A 20,714-nucleotide genomic window follows, 5' to 3' on the forward strand; every position below is an offset into this window, starting at 1 on the left:
TTTAATTAATGTGTGCTTTAAAAGTTTGCAGTTTCATATTGTAGTGGCTTTAGTTTTATCTTTAGCGGATGAATAAACTTTGCAGTTTATTCATAAATGTAGGGAGAAAATTCAGAAGAGGAACTCCAAATAAGTAGAAAAAAAGATTTCTACTCAGCGTATTTTAAACATCTTTGTTGTTTTTAGTTACCGTGCCAATAGTAGCAGACGATATACTGTATGTGCCATACATTTTTGTCACATCAGAGTTGCCTACATTAAAAAGAAAATAAAGACAGATGACTTTAACATTGCAACGGTTTCGACAGCCCTACACGGGTGATACTAACATTTTTGTGAACATGTGGGAGGAAATAATAAAAAGCAGTCTTTATTACTGTTACAAGCAAAAATGTCGGCTTGAGTAGCCGGGTGGAAAAGTGAGGAGATCGATAAAAATACTCCCCTCTCTTGGCATCAAGCAGTTGACAGGCCTAGCTTCTGTGTTTAGTGCCTCCATCGGAAAGGAGCGACCGACATTCACACAAAGCCTCGTTTGTCCTGGGAGCCTCTTTCGCTATCGGAGCATCCGAACCGCGCATTGCGCCACCGAGCAGCGCTGATGGGTGATAACTCACGGCCAGACTGCCCGCTGCTGCTGGGTGTGCGGCTAGTGTTTCACCTCTCTGGGGGCGTTTGGACGCTGCGGCGGGGAGGGACCCGACGCGAGTGCGGGAGCGAGCAGAGGGGGCAGAGAGCGGCCGGAGGGGGGAGAAGACAGTGTCGCACATCCAAAGTCTGAGAACAGGCGCCTGGCGCAAGTCGCCGGTTTTACGGTGTAAATCATGGGCGACATCAAGACTCACTGCTTATGGTGGATGTTCCTTCTTCCCACAGTCTCTCTGTATCTCTGGAGCTCGGCATCAGAGGCGAAAGGAGACAGCGCAAGCCCACCTGTTAGGGGTAAGGCGGAAAAATAGCTGTTTTTGTTTTATTTCCAGCACCACTTCACTTTAAACAGCGGGGAAGCGCGAAGCGAGGAGTGATAGGGCTGCGGCTCACTAACTGAGAAAGTTGTAAACTTCGTCTGCTTGTTAAACACGGGGCTCCAGTGACGGGATAGTGCTCTAATAATAGACTCTCAACTCATTTCTATTATCTAAACTTGAAAAGCTCTGATTCGTGGGCTATTTAAACTGCATTGCATATTATATGTCTATACGGTTGTAGATTTTCGTTGACCCATTAGGTTTTAAGGTTTTAAGCACTAATTTATAGATTCGTGAATTCAATCCTGGCAAAGTGCTAATGGCAATTCTGCCCTTTGAGGCGAATAAAACACAGACTCTAACCTTGTCGGACTCTTAACCCTTTCGGTGAATTGTTGTAGAAAAGGTCTGTAACAAAAGAAAAATAATCTACCCTACAGCATTCAGCCGAGACGTGAATTGTTTTCAACAAAAAAGTAGCTTCACGGCTGCTACATCTTGCTACATTTAGTTACTGATTTCAGAAACAAATGAAAACTTTTTACAGGACTTAAACGATATACGCCGTAATGGAAGTCCTTTGTGCCCACAAAAACAAGTCAGGCTTTTGCTACGGTATCTTTTTTTGTCCTTTTAATCCCCTGCATTCCGTTTCCATGGAGATCTGTAGGAAGACCTCGGACCCTCCGCGCTGTTGTAACTCTGCGCTTTCCTTCTTGCCAGAGCTCGGAGTTAAGGAGCACTTTCGTATCGTTTCACTGCACAACTGGCTGAGAAGCCGAGTCACCCCAACGGCAGCAAACATGCAGAAAATGGTGCGTGCGTCGCCTTTTGTTATTTATTTACCTGTTTTGTTAGTACGTTTCAGCTGCTTTTGGTGTTTGAGGACTGACGCGCACTTGGCACATCAATGTGCACGTATCAGCGAAGAGATGAAAGGGGTTAGCTGAAAGCTTTTGGTGCCACTGAGCTTTGAAATTACCATCGGCATGTGCGAAGACGTTCAGGTGTACAGTTCTATGACCAGTTTGCTTGTGTTGTCCAATTTCAAATTACGGTTTAATGAGCACAGCTAAGCTGTATGTAAGAGAGGCATATGGATATAAACCAGTTAACACATTTTATGGAGAGTAGCTCTTCAAAAGGTATTTTAGAAACCATTTGGGTTCTCTGCTTTAACCCTGTAGTAGCTGAGTTTTGGAGGTGCTACATTTCAGAGAAACTCCCAGATCAGAGCATACTGGCTGTGCTGGCAGAGCCTGATACAAGCAGACTAAACCTGTAAAAGACTGTCATGCTTGTCAGCGTTTTGTCAGGTGTGACGAGATCGTCTTTCACGGATAGACTGCATGATCCCTGTAGTGATCTGGTGTAGCCAGAGAGCCACTGAGTGAAAGATCGTGGGTTGCAGGAAAGAGGTACCCATATCTGTGGAACAGTCACCAATGAAACTCAAACGCCAAGGATGAAAGTCATTCCGGTCGAGAATTCAGATTTGTTCTGGATTGTTAACATGTGACTAAAACAAACTATTCGCTTGAGGCTCTGAGATGGGAATATAAAGTTGGATGATGAATGCAGAGTTTGATCCTTTGATATAAGACACTGCCTAAGCGAATTTTTTCCCCTATGCTGCTGTGCTGATAGAGAGCATGAAAGCAAAGACTTCCGTCTGCCTCCACAACTTCCATTAGCTGCTGGAAGGATATGTGTGTGTGGGAGAGCTAGCAGGTGCGTGAAGCACAGCACAAAAACCGCCCGTGTTTTTCCACGGTACCGCTTTGCTTTCAGGTGCTAACTTTGGTATAAAAGCTCAGGATGCATTTCCACCCGTCCTGAGAGAAGCAGGCTGAACTGACATGCTGCATGTTGCCCTTCAGACAGACATATTTGCATATTTCTAAAACCCTGTGAAATGAGTGCCAGAACCAGATATAACCCACAGGTGACTCAGGACAGGAAAATAAATGAGGGAACAAGGAGGTAAGTGACTAAAAACTTACCAGTTGCTTTATGTTAAGGGTGGCTGTGACATTGCTATGTAATTTGACTCTGCAATCACAGCCCTATTGTGTGGAAATGTCCAGCCATTCATCCTGTTTGATCCACTTCTCCCAGTTTGGGGTTGCAGGTGAGCCAGCGCCTATCCCAACAAGCAGTGGGTGCCAGGCAGGGCGCACCCTGGGTGGGACGCCAGTCCATCACAGGGCACAAACACACTCTCACACCAGTTGCAGTTTTTTTCCCAGAAGCCAATTAACCTACCAGTAGGTCTTTGAATTGTGGGAGGAAACCGGAGCAGACGGAAAAAACCCATGTGAACTCGAGGAGAGCACATGGGCTCCACACAGGATTTGAACCCTGGTTCTCAGCAATCCTAAGTACCGCCCCACTGTGCCACCCTGTGTGGAAAAAAGCCTACTCAAAATATTGTATTTCAGTGTTCCGCTCTTGAAAGGGTGGTAGCTCGGAAGAAAGGGAGAGTATCTTAAGCATGTGAAGGGCTTGTTCACACTGAAAACACAGCTGCTTCAACAGAGCTGCCCGAGAGCTCAGGGTGAGATCAATAGAAACGGACTAGGCATGCAGGTGAAAATTCCCACCGTGGACAGAATGCCCTTCAGTGCGTTAAATGAAAGGCAAGAATGATCATGCCGTAAATGTGGATATATTTTGAATTATTTATTTTGGAAGAATAAAAAAAAATCCCTTTTTAGATTTTAATAGGAAAGTAAAATGATGTTTGCAAACCGTACAGCAACATGAGTACTCAGAAGGTTTCTGTTCCCATGTGTTACATTATAATTCAGTTAATAGTGTTACATACTTGTGATAAATCTGTCCTGTTCTGTAAACACTTTTGATTTACAAGACTGTTCAGAACATATGGTGTAGTGTAATATCAAGACTATTTTGGGCACAGTTCTGCCACATGTTATAGTGATCCAGGAAAACTACATAACACAGATACCGTGACCTGAACAGTGGAATTCACTGCTATACTGTTGCAACCATAAAACATTTTTTTGTATGCCATTTTAATATGCTACATTTCACACTGCAAAAACCACAGCCTATTTAAATAAAATATCTGACCCATCATTACATTTCTTACTGGTTACTTCATATATAGAAAACGTACTCCATTTCACTTTCATCTTCCTATTGTTTCATTGTTTTTATTCCAATATAGAACATAGAATGTTAGATAATATCTGTCTCCATTCGTAGAATTGCACGTTGTATTCCTAAATATTTATTGTTATGCACAGATTTTTAAAAGCAGTCAAGGTGCTTAAGATCAGAATTCATCAGGTTATTCTTGAAAACCTTTCCCTGTGGAATTCAGAGCAGCTTAAGTGGATTTTAAAGTACTGGGATCAGTTCTAAAATTGCTGCTAAGAATATAAGTAAGAGAGAGGCCCATCTTGCCAATTGGGTCGTTAATAGTTAATAGTTAATTGATCCAAGGATCTTCTTCAGCTTTTTTTTTGAGTGAAGCCAAAACAACATGGCTGGGTACCTTGTTTCATACTCCCACAACTCTTTGGGTAAAGACGTGTCTTCTGTTCAGCGTTTTAGTGTAAATTCACTTCCACATAGTTTCAATTTGTGTTCTCTGACTTGTGCTTCACTGTTCACACTGCTGAGGGCTTTTACTGCTTTGTCAGAATCTAGTGGAACGAGTGAGAAGAAATCCATTTAAAAACCGTATCGTCGTCTGTGCCTGTAGTACAGGGATTACTATGTTAAACACATTTTAGATGTCTTTCCCCCCATTTCTTTAGAAGTTCTTTACTTCTGACATCTTTGCTTCTTTTTCCAGTATCTTCTTCAGAAAAAAACACTGGAAAGGGAAACAAATCCTGTACATTTCTGACTTAAAGACTGAAAGAAAGAGCTTTTAAATGAAACATCATCTAAGCAGGAACATTCTTGCCGTGTTTTGATTGTGTGGGGTGTAGCGGGACAGTTTAAGAAAGTGCCTCTCTCCAGCCTGGAGTGTGTGTGGACGAGGGCTCTCCTGCTGCCCACACTGGGTTTCCCACGGATCGCAGCACGGAAGGCATGCGGGTGTGATGGGGGATCTATGGAAAAGCACTGATGTCCTGTCAGTTGCTTTGTCTTTTTCACACCCTTTTAGAAAGTCTTTTTGCTAACCTGTCATGCTCCATAGAAATGTTCATGCTTCATTAAACTGTTGCTGCATGACGTACCTCTGAGTTCAAGAACTTTAACAGCTGAAAATCCACTACAGGTTTTCTATATAGTAGTATTTACTTTACAATTTCTATTTTTAATTTAGGACTTCTTGGGAATTAAACTATAATGGGAATGTGGCAGCAGTGGGAGGTCTAAAATCTATCTGTGCTCAGAATGATTCATCAAGACTTTGACCCACACAACACCCAACTCTAACAGAATATACTGAGTGGATGGAGACAGGAGGGTCTTTTCTTAATGACTTTAATATTTTAGATCTTGAATGTTTAACATCTATACAGGATTTAGACCCTGCTTTCTTCGTAGTGAGTAAAACTTTCATAGTTTTACTGCTGGCTGTAAAACATTCAACACTAAAACTATGCAATCAAAGCTCTGTTTTGAAAACTGAGGTATATATGACTCATGCAACATTCAGCACAACCTTACCTGATGTCTTTTACCTAAGCAAAATGGAACCATAAATACTTGAATGGAAGAACTGTTGATTTGTGCACAGTGATTTTTATTTAATAAAGTTTGGTTGCATGTTATCAATTAAATCAAACTTTGCAACACTGCATGTATTTTAAAGTGTATGGAAGAATCATATTTGAAATGTGATATTCTGACATCTGAACTTGAAATGATAAGAAAATATATATTTAGATAGTACAGAACAACTGCTATTACTCCTCCTAATATGGGTTTGGAAGGGAAAACATCTTGCATTCAGCATTTCTAGTGTAAAATAAAAAATATGTGCATCCATATAAAAATCATGTTCATTTTCCTTGTCACACAAAGGAGTTCCACACAAGGCTGGGTTAATATTTTATTCCAGACTTTCCTGTGCTTCCTTATAGACAGTGCCATTTATCAGAGCCCTCCAGACATACAGGCCCAGCTGAGTGTGTCTGCTTCTGTTAGGAATGATTAACAAGTTAATGGGCCTCTACCGACTAAAGGTGCTTTTATATGAGCAAGGTTTCTCTTTTCCTGCACAGTAATTAACCGCTTAAAGACCAAGTCCTTTTATTGGAATCCAAAACATAGTGAGTGAGGGAATCAGGAGAAAGCACTCTAGGAAATTCTTAAGTAAGACTATAAAGTTAGTTTTGGATAATGTTTATCAGATCACATTTCTTCAGAGCCACAGTGTATGTTTGGTTTTGCTCTCTGTGATAAAACACATCACAAGAAGTGCTTAATTCCAAACACATTTTAAGGCTTACTTAAGGAGCAGCTTACAGTGGTCTGACTAAGAAGGGCCTTCATATAAGGACAATATGATATATGTTTTATTGTTTTGTAATGTCATGCATATATTTGATCATAATAGAGCAAAACCATACTTTGTGCTCTACACAGTGTTTTCAAGTGACCATAAATATTGTGATACATTAGTTTTTCAAGTACATTGAAGTACAGTCTGTATTTGCTTGGATATTCTTTTGAGGCAATACCTGCATGTGAGCCATGACTCGCTGAGCTCAACAAGCATTTTGTGTGATCATTTTGGATACTCTGCTGCAGCCACTTCGCTTCTTGCCCGTTCCTGGGGTGTTCTGACTTGTTCTATACATGTATTACTGGATTTACATCTGGAGATTGACTTGGCCAGCCTGGGGTTTTCCACTCTTTTCTCCTTGCTGTCACACTGTATGGTAAAGCACCTCTCAATCGGTATGGAAGTTCCTCTCAGCAGTGTGGTGGTGAGCATTGCTGCTCACAGCGCTGGGGCCCCGAGTTAGATTCCTGAAGTGCTGTCTGTGTGGAGTCTGTCTGTTCTCCCTTTGTTCCTGTGGGTTTACTCCAGGTGCTCCGGTTTCCTCCCACAGTCTAAAGTCATACTGGTAGGTAAATCGGATTCTGGGAAAATTGGCCCTGGTGTGAGTGTGTGCGTGTCTGTGTCTGTGTGACTGGCGTCCAGCCCAGGGTGTGCCCTGCCTTGTGCCTGCTGCTTGCCAGGATAGACTCTGGCTCCTCCGCGACTCTGAATTAGATATAGCAGTTAAAAATTGATGGATGGATGGATGGTCCTCTAAACCTCACAATTAAGCCTGATATGATCAAATTTATGCTTGGAATTCCCCTAAAATAAAACACGATATATTAATCCCATGATCATAAATAAGAATTGTCTGCCTGTAAAAGTAGTACATTTTGACTTTGCGTTCTAATACTCAAGGAGGGCACTATATGTCCAACGACCTGTGTTGCATTGATATTTGTACATTTTGAACTCAGATAGTCAGAGGAGTAGACAATCTAAACAGAAATGCAGAGGGATAACTGTGCTGAACAAGGTGTAATAGGATACTTTCATGTGATTAAAAAACGTTGTTGATAGAAGATGCTTCTTTGAGGCACTTAAGAGCTGAGAAAGGATTCCTGAAAAATGTCAGAGGTCCTAAGCATGTGGTTGCTGTCCTCTGGGAAGGAGATGATGACAGCATACCCATAGTTCTGGTTTCTGCGTGTGGGAGTCAGATTATGTGCATGACTGTCCCTGCTCTCTGGCGGAGTCCTTTGCCCCTCCAGCTGTCTGTCGACTCCTGGCTTATAAAATGGGAAACCTTTCAGGAAACTATATCTGCTGCAAAGCTCTTCATGTTGACCTGAGACCCAGTGGCATGAGTTAATACACAGAGCGCCACCTCACACTGAGTCTAAGACACATGGCTGAAACACTTCGGCAGTTTGTCATTTAACTTGGCCATCGGCACACTGACGTAGCTCTGGTGAGCAGTTCTGACAAACTGAAGCCTTCTTCCGTCATTTTGAGAATAAATGCTCTCTTGATATTTTTTCACACTGGAGCAGATGCACACTTACCATATAATGCAGAAAAACAGTTTTTCCTGACACTGTGATACTGAGGCACTTTTCCAGTGCAGTCATTATATTGTCCGAGGTATTCCTTGTCTGCACAGCCAAGATTGTCATCTGTGCACGGCTGGTGTTTAAGAAGGTTCTGCCCAGGACCTGGAGTATAATTGAGTTCCCAGATCTAGCAGCTTGCAGCCTGGGCTGTTGATACTGTAAAAGCTCGCCCTGGCACAGCTTGATGGTGGGCTATTTCACCCCTTGGCTGACCCGATTTAAAAGCACTTTCCTCTGTGCTTCTCTACAGTTGTTTTGAAAACAGATGGGTTTTGTGTTGTGACCTTGAAACAGTTTAGGAGAGGGAATTTCTCTCAGCTGTTTATGCATTCCTGCCTGCGTGTCCTCATTATCACATCGAAAGAGCAAAAAACAAAGCCTCCTTCATCTTAGTCAGGAAAGGACAATCAGCCGTATCTAAAAAATGTACAGGTTACCAAGATCTGCATCTTCAGATCATTTAAAATTGCATGAGAAATGAATTTTCATTTATGCTACTTATGCAATTGATGCAACTTGCACTTCAATAAGCCTAGGCTCCAAAGCATAAATTACATTTCATCACTTCATTAGCAAAAAGACTGCATTTTGCTAAAAAAAGGAGAAAGAGACAGCCATCAGGTTTTGTCAAAGAGGCTTCCTCAGCAGTTGATCGACACAGATAATAATGTTGGCAATTTATCATTCATCTTAATTTACAAAACATCACATTGCAGCAGCTGCCATGTAGTGCAGTGGTCATGAAGGGGTCCAGTGTGGGAGAAGTCTGCATCTTCGTGTTTTCTGATGCGCCTCCTTCAGAATCTCGCAGTTCTGGTCAGACTGGGTGTTAATTGAAGGTCTGTTCTGCAGATTGACGCTGCAGTCTTGCTAGGTTCTCCCGAGAGCCAGACTTGCAGTGCGCTGTGTCTGACTGTGTTCCCAGTGAGCAGCTGCTGAGGCCTGAGAATCTCCCACTTGGCAAAGACTGTGGATTCCCAGCACTCCAAGCTGCTAACAGCTGACCCTGCAGCCTATCGGCTTGCTAACCCCTCTTTCCTCACCTCCAAGTTAGGGACTGAAGTTAACGAGATGTTGAAAGGCTGGGAAATACACACTTGGCTTACGCTCCTCCTCATTACCTTGGAAGACGGTAAAACACATGGAGGTATTCAAATTCCCAGATCAGATCTCCTTCAGGGGGTCGAATCGGAGCTCCATTCCCCTGGGAGCTTCGCGGGGCTTTGTTACCTCATCAGCCAGGTATTCTGTAATCTAAGACAGGCTGTTCGCTGGAGTTTTATTTACAACCTATTTGATCTGGTTTAATTAACACATGGTCAAAAGGCCTAGGGGCTGAAGCTGTTTACATTACTCCAACATTCTCTGTTGGAAAGCTGATGGATTAGGAAACTAGTTTGGCAACGCCAAACGCCGATACTGAAACGTTAAAAGACAGTGTTCCCCTTTCCATTTTCAAGAGGTATAAAAAGTATCTGAGCGGTAAGTTGGTCTGTACTGTTTGTTTCCCAGGAGTGGAGCGGGAAGCTGGCAGTCTTAGCGCAGGACAGGGCTGCCTCCTGCCCCGAGGACTCTGCCCTGGAGGGGGAACACTCTGACCACATGGGCTGGAGTATCCATGACTCCGCCTCCGGCTCCACCTCCTTTCCTGAGGTCATTGACCTCTGGTTCCAGGAGGGACAGGACTACAACTACCTGAGTGGCCAATGTGGAGAGAACAGAACGTGTCACCACTACACACAGGTGAGCATGCCAGATGTGATTGCCATCATCTTACTGAACTTCAAAACCTCCAGAACTGAATATGGATTTCTGTCATAGCCTTCTGTGTTGCCTGACATACAATATGTATTATCCTTTTTCAGGCTCTAAATTTTTTAAAGTCATCCTGTATTTATTACAGCTTTTGAGCTTGTACTAATTGGAGTACCTATCTGGGCAAATATCATATACAGTTCCAGCAATAAAGCCTGTGCTATATCCATGATTTAGTTTTGTGATCACAGTGGCCACACATAATCAAATTTTCTTGCATTAAGTAATTTTGCAAATATAGCATTGAAAAAGCACGATATTTTAAAGATCAAATTGGCGAGAATTAAAAACATAAACTTGAAAATTAACCTTGAAGTTGCAGGTTTTGGAAAAGGAGGTTTTGCATTACTGGAATAAAGCATTGCAAAAATGAAATGTTTTTAGATGTAAAGGAAAAAAAGTTAGCTCGTGCTTAGTTGCACTATTTCACATGTCTCTGTGGTATTAGTCTTCAGTAAAATGTTATAATCTGTCTGTCCCCCCCTACTCTCTGTGTTGTAGATGGTGTGGGCCACCTCCAGCCGAGTGGGGTGTGCGCAGCATGTCTGTCAGAGAGCTGGGTCACAGAGAGAGCTGTTCGTTTGTGCCTATTCACCTGGGTGAGCCTGCTGCAGCACGCAGTGTCAGCACTCTCTCCCTCTGGTCTGGAGCATGCACAAATACAGCCTGACACACATGGTTCAATCTACACTGATGGGCAAGCGATGAAGTGCTCATTAGCTTTACAGATTACAGATGTCTCGGAGGGCCTGGGAATAAGATTTACGTGGTCTGAAGGAACCCTTTCAGTGGGTTTTGTTCCGGCGACTCTGTACAGAGAATGTGCAGTTCATCTGAACTCCAAACTCCACTGATTGCTGTGAATGACTACTATGAGCCATGATTTATTGTTCTCCTGTATTTCTGTATATGTACAGTATCTAAATTGGTCCATGTCTTTGCATTTGCCTGAGCATATCCAGTATGTCTCCAGTGTTCTCATTATCAGCACCATAAGGGATAAAAAGTTTCAATTACTCAGGTTATTTTTCACATTTGCATTATGGCATTAAGGGTATGACAAATGCTGTTGGATCCAACTTGCTGGTTTACTCTAGTGTGCCATTTTTCAGCTTTGGTCAACTTTAATTGACCTTGACTTTTTCTGCTTTATACAGCCAGGTTTATACAGTACAATGTCATAAGGTCTACAGGTCTACAAATACCTGTTCCACTGAGCATTTAACAAATTATAGAGACGGATTTAATATTAAAAAAGCCACGTGAAATAGTTAAGCTTTATCATGACTTCAAAATTTGGCCAAAGCAAAGTGATATTTCATTTAAATAGTTTTATGTCAAAAAGCAGCAAGCAGCTCTGCGTGGCTCGTGCAATAAGGTGCTCCAAGTGTGGGTTGTGCCATATGATCCAGGTCTCCCTGGTTTGAGGCTGGGTCATGTACTAGCCTACTGTGACTGGGATTCTCCAAGTGGCAGCAAACATTTTGATCAGTGCCTCCAGGAGCAGGGCTGCGATCAATTAGTTAGATCTCCTCTTGTCTGCCTGCAACATGTTGGGTACCTGCAGGCTCACAGTGTCATTGCAGAACATGTTTCTCTGCCTGTCCATTGCTGCTGAGCTTGTAACATGTGAAGGAGCCTATCTTATCTTTCTTGCTCTCCTCATATGGGTTACAGCTGTCATTGCTGAGAACTGTGACACAAACAACTGGTGATTCCAGATTGGTTGAGTAATAAATAGAAAAAAAGATTTAAAAAAGAAGCAGGTGTACCCATCTGTAACATTTTTTTTTGTTTTTTTCTGTCCAGGGGGAACTGGAAAGTGAATGGCAGGCTGGTGGTGCCCTACAAGACGGGGGCGTACTGCACCCTCTGCACATCTGCCATGTCCGGCTGCTTCCGGCTGTGGAGCCACCTGGGCGGACTGTGTGGTGAGAGCCTCCCCTTAATCCTGGGGTACCCCAATACCATATATTCCGATACGGATTCACATTTTGTTTCTCAAACACCTGCTGGATTTGGAAACACCAATCCCTGCGCCTGAGCAGAGGTGAGGATGAGATACACAGATGTGGTCCTGAGGGGTCATTCATCACTTGACACCCGTTCTGCATCTCAGGAGGGACATGGTCACCTTCCTCACTGACGTGGCTCCAGGCTTGCAGGTGCTCAGCAAGTCCCACATTTGTCGCAAGGCCAGGAGAGCCGATGGATCCCCTCCCTCACCTGACAGCAAGCTGTGCACAGGAGCCAGGGGAATCCCAGTCACAGTCAGCTAGTGCCATGAACCAGGCTCGAACCTGTGACTGTGCAGTTGAGCCTGCACGCGGTGAGGGCCTTCAGCAGTTGAGGACGGCTAACCTCGGGTGGCTAATCTCTCCTCAGCCTTGGCGACTCTTAGTAATTGCACTCTGCTGCTGGAGGAATCCCAGTCACAGTCAGCTAGCGACATGCCCCAGGCCTGAACCCGGGATGCCCAAAGCAGCGAACTCGACTCCCGCTGCAAGCAAACATCTTCCTGAAGCGATGCTTTCCTAAACCGAATCTTTCCCCCACTGCAGAGACCCCCCGGAACCCTTGCCGGATGAGCTGTGGGCTGCACGGGCGCCTGAACGTCTCCTCCTGCCAGTGCCAGTGTGCTCCCGGCTTCACCGGCCGCTTCTGCCAGGGTGAGAGCCAGCCGGCAGCCGGCTTCTCCAGGCATTCAAATGCAGTGGCGCTGGCACTGAAAGGCACTTTAAGAAGGATTGTCAAAGTGGCATGCATTGCACTGTGGGCTGAGCAGCGGCAGCCTCTGTCTGTGTGACGGTGTGGGGTGTGGGGTGTGGGGTGTGCCCCTGAGGCTGACAGGGCTGGCTTGTTTGTGTGTCGCAGTGAGGTGCAGCGTGCAGTGTGTCCACGGGCGCTACAGGGAGGAGGAGTGCTCCTGTGTGTGCGACGTGGGATATGGGGGAGCCGAGTGCGCAGGTAAGAGAACTGGGTGGGCCTGGATGTGTGGGTGGGCAGCTGGACGGCGACACTGTTGGGCTGCATGACTCGTTCAGATTCGAAGGGCTTGACTGGCAGGACCAATGAATTACAGTGTTACCAATTCAGGAGCAACTCGCAGAACATGTCTAGACATTTACTTCCATTTATCCAACTGCCCTGTTCCATTCAGAGTCGCAGGAGAGCTGGAGCCTGTCCCAGCAAACAGCGGGCACAAGGCAGGGTGCAGCCTGGGCCATCCCAGGGCACACAAACCCAAACCAGGGCCAGATTTCCCAGAAGCCAGATCAACCTCCCAGTATATTTTTGGACTGTGGGAGGAAACCAGAGCACCTGGCAAAGGCCACATGGGGAGAACATGCAAGCTCTACACAGACAGCACCCCAGGTTTGCAATTGACCCCAGGGCCCCAGTGCAGTAAGGCAGCCTGGCTAACACTGCGCCACTGGGCCACCCTAGATATTTACAGTAAAAACGTGTTACTGGACATTTAGAGACATCACAAAGAAGCTTGTGGAACAGGCTCGCTGTCTGTTCCTCAGGCTGTGACAGGAGATCTGATAGCTGGCAGGAGTTCTACTGAGTTTCCTCCCCCTCTCCCCGTATTAGCAGCAGGGGCCGAGTAGCGTTTCTCTCCATCTTGCTGGCTTTTGAGTTGCAGTTTGCAAAGTGTCCACTAGTGGGAGCCATTGCGCTACCGACGTGTTACCAAGTACCTTGCTTTCTGTATGTTTCGGTCATTGAAATGCTTTTAATGTTTTTTTTCCCCTTAAAAACGATCTCTTTACTCTGCTGTGTTCATTTAAGAACAAAAAAGTATATAAAAAAGTACAAGCACTGAAACGGCATTTCTTCTCACGTTCATGGAGAACAATTCAGTAACTCGTGTTTGCTGTGTCCAGAGAAGCTGCAGTTCCCGTTCCACAGCTGTGACGTGCGCATCGACGGCGAGTGTTTCATGGTGTCTCCAGAGGCTGATACCTACTATGGAGCCAAACTCAGGTGTCAGGTGTGGTACTGTGGGGCTGAATTCTTCCGCTTCTTCAACAAGTAGTCAGAGATAGGGAGCGCTGCAGCGCTACAATCCCAGCTGGACTAGCAAGTAACGAGTCCGGGTCATTTTCCCAGAAGATAAATTTTTATTATTATTTGTCAACTGAAACAGCTGATACAGAGATAAAATAGTATTGAACACGCTTCTTTGCCAGTTGGTTGGTTTACTGCATGCAATAAAGAAAGAGAATGCTAGATTTAAAATCAGCACATTTAAAGCAATTGCTTTATTCCCTTGATAAGGTTATTTTGTGGAGCTTAATAATGAGCGGTTTATTTACTTTTCCCTGATAATGTCGGAATGTAGACGCTCTCACTGTGAGCATACTGCAGCGACAGAGAGAGCCCTCTGTCCTCTCTGCTTTTTATTGCTGTTCCTCAGGAAAAAGGAGGGATCCTGGCTCACATTCACAACCAGAAGGTTCAGGACATCCTGGCCTTCTATCTCAGCCAGCTGGAGACCACCAATGAGGTCACAGACCCTGACTTTGAAACCCGGAACTTCTGGATAGGTGGTGCATCTCTCTGCTCTCTGTCTCACTGTTTCTCTTGTGGCCTGTGGGTAGTATCTGCTCGGCATCGGCATGCGCAGCTTTGATGACTAACATGCAATATCTGAACGTTTTTCTCCTGTGCTGACAAACGTGCACTAGCTACCCGTCTCCTGCAGGACTGACCTCTGCGTGGCCTGTGTCCTGTGTACCGTTCCCCGACACTGCAGTACGCTCACTGCAGCCCGCTGGCTCTAGGCAGTTCAAGTACTTCCAGTGTTAGCCTCCCTGTCTTTGGAATTCGCTTCCTGATCGTATCAAAAACGCAGCCTCTGTTGATGTTTTTAAATCACGCCTTAAAATATAAATTTCTTTATTTTAATTTCTCACTTATAGCTTATGTCCTGTACACTGTACTGTTTTTCTTGTGTAATTGAAGTGCCGTAAGGATGCTCTGTGTCGACAGGCGCGTTATTATTCTTGAGAATAAAAGTGATTGATAGTCGTGATTCTACCGGACAAAGGGAAGCCTGAAGCTGCAGTGTGAAGGGCAGACGTAAGCCTTTCTTTGTCTTGGTTGTAGGCTGTGTTCCTCAGTCGCGCTGTGACCTACAGTGAGCTGAGCTGTTCTGTTGCAAGTCTGCACTAACAAGGGCAGAGGAGATGTGTCAGCTGTCGTTTCTCTCCTGCCAGGCCTGACCTATAAGATGTCCAAGGACTCCTTTCGCTGGGACACTGGAGAGTCCCCCGGCTTCACCAGCTTTGCTTTTGGGCAGCCAGACAACCAGGGGTGAGTGAGGAGGCCTGGGAAAGAGCGATATGGGCCAGAAGAGGAGTAATGGGTGCTTGAGGAAGGGCAGTTATCCCTTATTTGAATTTTTAAAAAAGCTTTTTCAGCTCATTAGAAAAAGATCTTATAGTTTATTACGGTTTAGGGATTAGGGAAGAAAGCCAAACTATTAAGGCTTCATAGATATAGTAATATAACAGGTAACGGGTTTATTCCATGCTGAAAAGAAAAGAAAGGAAACACAACGTTTCGGCTGTGGAGCCTTCTTAACTACACTCTGTTCTTTGTTAATAAAATTATTCAGTGTGGAGTTCTCCTATCTTACCACTAGATGTCCATTTCTCCCCTGCAGCTTCGGGAACTGTGTGGAGCTTCAGGCAGCCAGTGCCTTCAACTGGAATGACCAGCGCTGTAAAACTCGTAACAGATATATCTGCCAGTTCGGTGAGCCTGGCCTCCACTGACTGTCAAGCCAGACATGGCTGATGAAGTCAGAAAATGCAGTTTAATCCGGTTGAGCCATTCCTCCTGGAGTATACAGCAGCAAGTAGATTGTGCAGACAGAGGCATGGTAGCTACAGGACAGGGCTTATTAATCCTAGCCCCATCTATCCAGCTGAGATATCAGTTTCTTACCTGAGGTTGTAACCGAACTACTGAATTGCTTACAAACCCTTTTCATAATTATTTCTAGTAACTTTACAGTTACATTTAACAGTTAATATGGAGCCTCTAACAGTTTAATATCTAAAACTGATGTGAAATGTAAATAAATGAAATATTTCGACCAGTTAAAGTTTCAGTTAAGTATCTGGGGCATCAGAAATAAAACCAGCAGAGTCTGACTGTGAGAGTCTGGCTGTACAAATGTCTACATGGGTTGTACACACCTGTGTGTCAGGATGAATATCACACTGGATTTTGTCAAAAGGAAAAACAACCAATTTATTCCTCTGCAGCTCTGTTTGATAATCAAAGATTCTTAGTAGCTGTATGTATTAAGTTTGTTTTTCCAATCAGTCCAAAAATCTAACTATAACTAGTGCAGATACAATTTAGGAACAAGAGTTTTGTGTTTTGTGTTCAGGCCATGTTAGTTGTACGCCATAAAACTTCGTAAGAAAGTCACTTTTTGTTTTCAAACAAAGACAGTGTTTTCACTTCCATCACTTATCATTGTGTGTGAGTTTTACACAAGCAGCCAGCGTGGTCTCTCAGCCTGGGTGCGAGTGTAGAGACAGGCAGGTGTCACTCACCTGTGTGTGTGTCCACAGCTCCAGAGCACATAGCCCTCTGGGAGGTTGGCCAGTGAGGGGCTGCAGCCTGCGGATGAAGATCTGAGTCCCTAGGGGGCGATGTGGAGACACACCCTGCTGACCCACCACTGGGCACACTGAGGGCAGTACCTGCAGTTCTCTGCCACGGTGCCTGAGCCACCCTGCAATCATCTAAAATGTGTTCTTGTAGTGTTCCCTGTAGAGCCAGGGCCCTCTGCCACAGTAACATGGCTGAGGGCAGCTGCTGGTGTGCTGTTTGTATTGTCTTGTGTGAAAAGTGCTTCATGTTTACCCTGTTCCCGTGGCTGTCACTCGGAGCACAGACTGCGTTAGGAAGGGAGAGGTCCAGAGACATCCAGAGACCTCATTCATAGGCGAAGTACAGAAGCAGGACAGCAGGCACATTCACCTGCCCATCGGCTCTCTCTTCTCCAGGGCGCTTAGCCTGATGGTGATCACTGGCCCTCTCTGCCACACGATCAGAACACCACCCTTCTCTCGGGCAGGCGTCGTCAAACTAGCCAAACCCACACAAAACCACTACCCTGGCCTTCCCTGCACAGTGCCTCTGCATCTTGCTGACATTTCCAGGTCTCCAAGAGGCTCACGTTCAGTAGTCAGCACGAAACCGCTATATTCAAGCAGCCAGATACAAACATGGCTGTGGTGTGGCTGCACCCATCCAGAGGTGCTGACCTGAGCTGCCTCACTCGTAGGGGAGGGACGGAAGACACAGTAAACCTCAGGAACCACACTGCTGGGCTATGGGCTGTGATGGACAGGAAGGATCTCACTGCGGCAGCAACTCGGTTTTCCATCTCTGACACACGTTCCCTCCAAGTGAAACTGAGCGTTCCCTGTGCCTTTGAAACCGAAGACCTCCCAGTAGAAATCTCCTTCCTAGACAAACAGGGGTGTTAGAATGTGCATTTTTTTGTATTTGTCGATTTTTTCTACGCTCAATGTTCTGATTGTTTTTGTGTATAAGACAAGTAATCAAGATACAAAATATTAATTTCGTTCACAAGCAACAGACAGTCCAGAAAGTGCTGTGGTGTAATGAATCTGTGATGTACTGCCAAAAATAGTCGTTGTTAAAAGTTACCGAGTGAGCCTGAAAGGCTAGGGAAGTTGTAATCTTGAGAGACAGATATCAGGGGTTCACTGGGATTTAGTTTTTAATATTTGTATTTTTTAATGCCCCACCCAGGCAATGGTTGTGTTTAATGACCACTGTTGTATTATACCTTCTGTAGATGTTGTTTAATAAATCTAATTCCATATATCGCTTCTTTGGGGGGTTTTCTTGCTCAGACACCTTCTCTGCGCCTGCACAGTAACTGAGAGACAGCTGATGGACGTGCTGTCTCCGGGGGAGTCTGTGGCTGTAGATTGATCAAAGGAAGACGAGCCGTCTTGAAGAGAAGCTCTGTTAGGGTCTAAGGCTACAAAACCGAAACAGACTGCTAATGAATTCAAGTTCATTAAGGATATGGCGTTGAAAATATTTGCATACGACCGACAGATTCCGCCTTGAACACTGTCATTATAACACAACACACGAGGTGGGTTCTTCAGCGCAGGGCTGAATTCTGTTTCAGAACCCTAGAAACTGTGACTCCTGGCTTGCAGATTCTTTTGCAAGCGGAACAATAAATAATTCCTGTTGCTCCTGAGATGAAAAGCAGGAGCAGAATCCTTCTTGCAAGGGGACTGATGAGGACACCAGCCTCTTTCCTGTTCTCCGAAAAGTTCAGGTGCTGGGGTAGCATTCAGACTTGAGACTTCAAAATTCTTCTAAAGAAATGGGGTTAACAAAAACCAGAGGAAATCTCCTTGTTGTCTCTGCATTGCTGTAAACTGTAGATAATAAAAAAACAGTACCATATAGATTATTTTCCCAAATCAATTATACTCCTTACTCCAGGAGTCTTGTTTTTCCCCCCTGATAAATCCTTATCTCACTCACTGTGCCAGTTTTCCAGATAGAAAATAACAAATTACTGCAGATAATACTCAGACTACACTGCTTTGCATTGGGCTGTTGCCTGCATTGTCTGAGGTACTATTTGGCAGGGCTTAACTCTGAGTACAGTGTGCAGAGTTTCTCTCATCTTCCCATACAATCACTGCTTCTCTCCATTATGCTCTAAGATTTCATTAATTTCAGCTGCGGTTGCTACAGCACCAGTTCACACTGCATTAAGGAGTAAATGGATTTGATTGCGCTATCTATGTAAGATAAAAAGATGAGTTTTCTGGCTTTATAAATAGTTTACATGTAAATGGTATCGATAAATTAACAAAAAAAATGATTGATGATCTTCCTTTGAGCAATATTATTGGATTTCTTGTGCATTTGCAACAATTCATGATGAAGAGCATTACGCCGACCCGGAGTTTTACATTTTTTATACTTTGCAAAATTGGCAAAAAAAAAAGTGTGTGTGTGTGTGTTGGGGGGGGGGGGGGGGTGGCATGGCTTTAAAGTAAGTTTCCGATTGCTGGGTTTTTATTTTAGAAACGCTCGTTTCGCACAGATACTCATCTGAATATGCAGCTACCGAGTGAGACAGGGGGCAGTGCGGAGCAGAGTGTCCCGCCGAGCTGGGTGAAGTCCCGGCGGTCTGCAGGCTGGAGCCGGGGCGGCCGTGGGGAGGGGGGGTTGCGGGGCGGCCTGCTGACAAATCCCCCCGGTTCACAGGGACCCACGGCCCATTTCCATGACAAAGGCGGCTAATGCAACTGTCACCTCTCCCCCGTAACACTGTGTAATCCGCAGCGCGGAGCTTTCTTATCAGGCGAGCCGGGGAGCGCAGCGAACAGCCCGGCCCGCTAGATTACCGCAATCAGCGCTTCCATTGTGCCGCCGGCTGGCCGCTCAGTGCCGGAGAAGTGGCGGCGCTGGTGCAGCCCCTCCCGACACCCTGCCGAACAGGCGGCCGAAATCGGGCCGAGGAGGAGGAGGGAGCGGGGGGGCTGCTGTGCGATTCATCTCGGCCGAGGTTGGAATGCGTAACCAAACACTTTTTTCATAACATACAATAATCGTCGATGACCTCTTTTTGAACACCTCCATCGTTAGACGCGTTTAATTTGTTTGCACGAATTTGTTTAATGCCACTAAAAACTAAAAATAACTAACTTGAGCGGGCGAAGATGGTGTGTTTGCTAGTGTTTACATTTTAAGTCAATATGATCGTTGTAAATTGCACAGTAAATTGATTAATAAGTCTGCATTGCCACACGAAATATTTTGGTCTTGGTAGTGTCTTGAATGCTGTTTTTTTTTTAATTTGAATCCACTTGTAGGCATAAGCAATATCCCTCTATACGCGTCCTGCCTGCGCCTCCAAACCAGCCTCTTCTTGATTTTGATTTATATTAACAGATTCAATTATCATTCTCGAGCTTCAGCCTGACTAGTTCAATCTAATATCTCTCCTCAGGAGCTGGGGGGGAGGAGGGGGTGTCTGCTAATCCACCCTGATGTATCTTGACACTTCATTCAATCTGAACATCCTTCATGCTCATACCCGCTCGGCCAGATCGCTGTCATCTCCGGCTGCTGTGCTGGAGTCTCTTTTATTTAATTCATTTTTTCCCTCTAAAAAACGAAACACCCTTCCTCATATTTGAAAGTCAGAGCATCTTTTAAACAACTGTGGCTGAAGAGAGGAGAGCTTTTGAATGTGCTGTAGACAGCGCGTCAGAATGACCCGTCGAGTTGCTCCGTGTGAGTAAATGTCTGGCGTTGTGCTCAATGACTTGTGCGGCACCTGCTCTGCCTTGACAGTCAGACCGGTGTTGCAAGACTCTGTCATCTGCACACCTATAGAAATGAGACAATAAAGGCTTTTACTGACTGAACACTTTCACCCGCCCTCATCATGCTAAATGCATGAGACTCTGTTGGTTGTTGGGCCATTAATGACAGAGTACAGTACATTAACTCATGAAATGGGAAAACATGGTGCCCTTTGGTTTTTGACTGGAAGGGCTGGAATATTCATCTTTTGTACTGTACATTCATTTTTTATCTTGTCTTTCAATGTTAGTTTCAGTAGCTGTAATGTAGTCATTGTCCTGTATTCCCATAGATTACAGGGGCATTGATACAGTCAACACAGAGAATTTCTGCAGAAGGAACAGTGAAACACAAACCAGAGGAAACCAGTGGGAACGGGGTGGAAATGCAGTTAAAAGAGGAATTTCTTTACCCAAAGAGCAGTGAGAGTGTGGA

At 44.8% G+C, this 20,714-nt stretch overlaps 1 protein-coding gene across 1 annotated transcript; it reads left to right on the forward strand.

Moving 5' to 3' along the window:
* The first annotated feature begins 725 nt into the window (after positions 1-725).
* LOC148816973 (C-type lectin domain family 18 member A-like) lies at positions 726-17,752 on the forward strand. Its single transcript, XM_088938740.1, has 12 exons — positions 726-942; positions 1,692-1,783; positions 9,570-9,800; positions 10,374-10,471; positions 11,682-11,803; positions 12,434-12,541; positions 12,747-12,839; positions 13,763-13,869; positions 14,296-14,425; positions 15,098-15,194; positions 15,547-15,638; positions 16,469-17,752. The coding sequence occupies exons 1-12, from the start codon at positions 825-827 to the stop codon at positions 16,504-16,506; spliced, it is 1,326 nt and encodes a 441-aa protein (XP_088794866.1). The 5' UTR covers positions 726-824; the 3' UTR covers positions 16,507-17,752.
* Positions 17,753-20,714: the final 2,962 nt, after the last annotated feature.

The sequence above is a fragment of the Atractosteus spatula genome, chromosome 21 (genome assembly GCF_055471065.1).
Source record: "Atractosteus spatula isolate fAtrSpa1 chromosome 21, fAtrSpa1.hap1, whole genome shotgun sequence".
NCBI lineage: Eukaryota > Metazoa > Chordata > Actinopteri > Semionotiformes > Lepisosteidae > Atractosteus > Atractosteus spatula.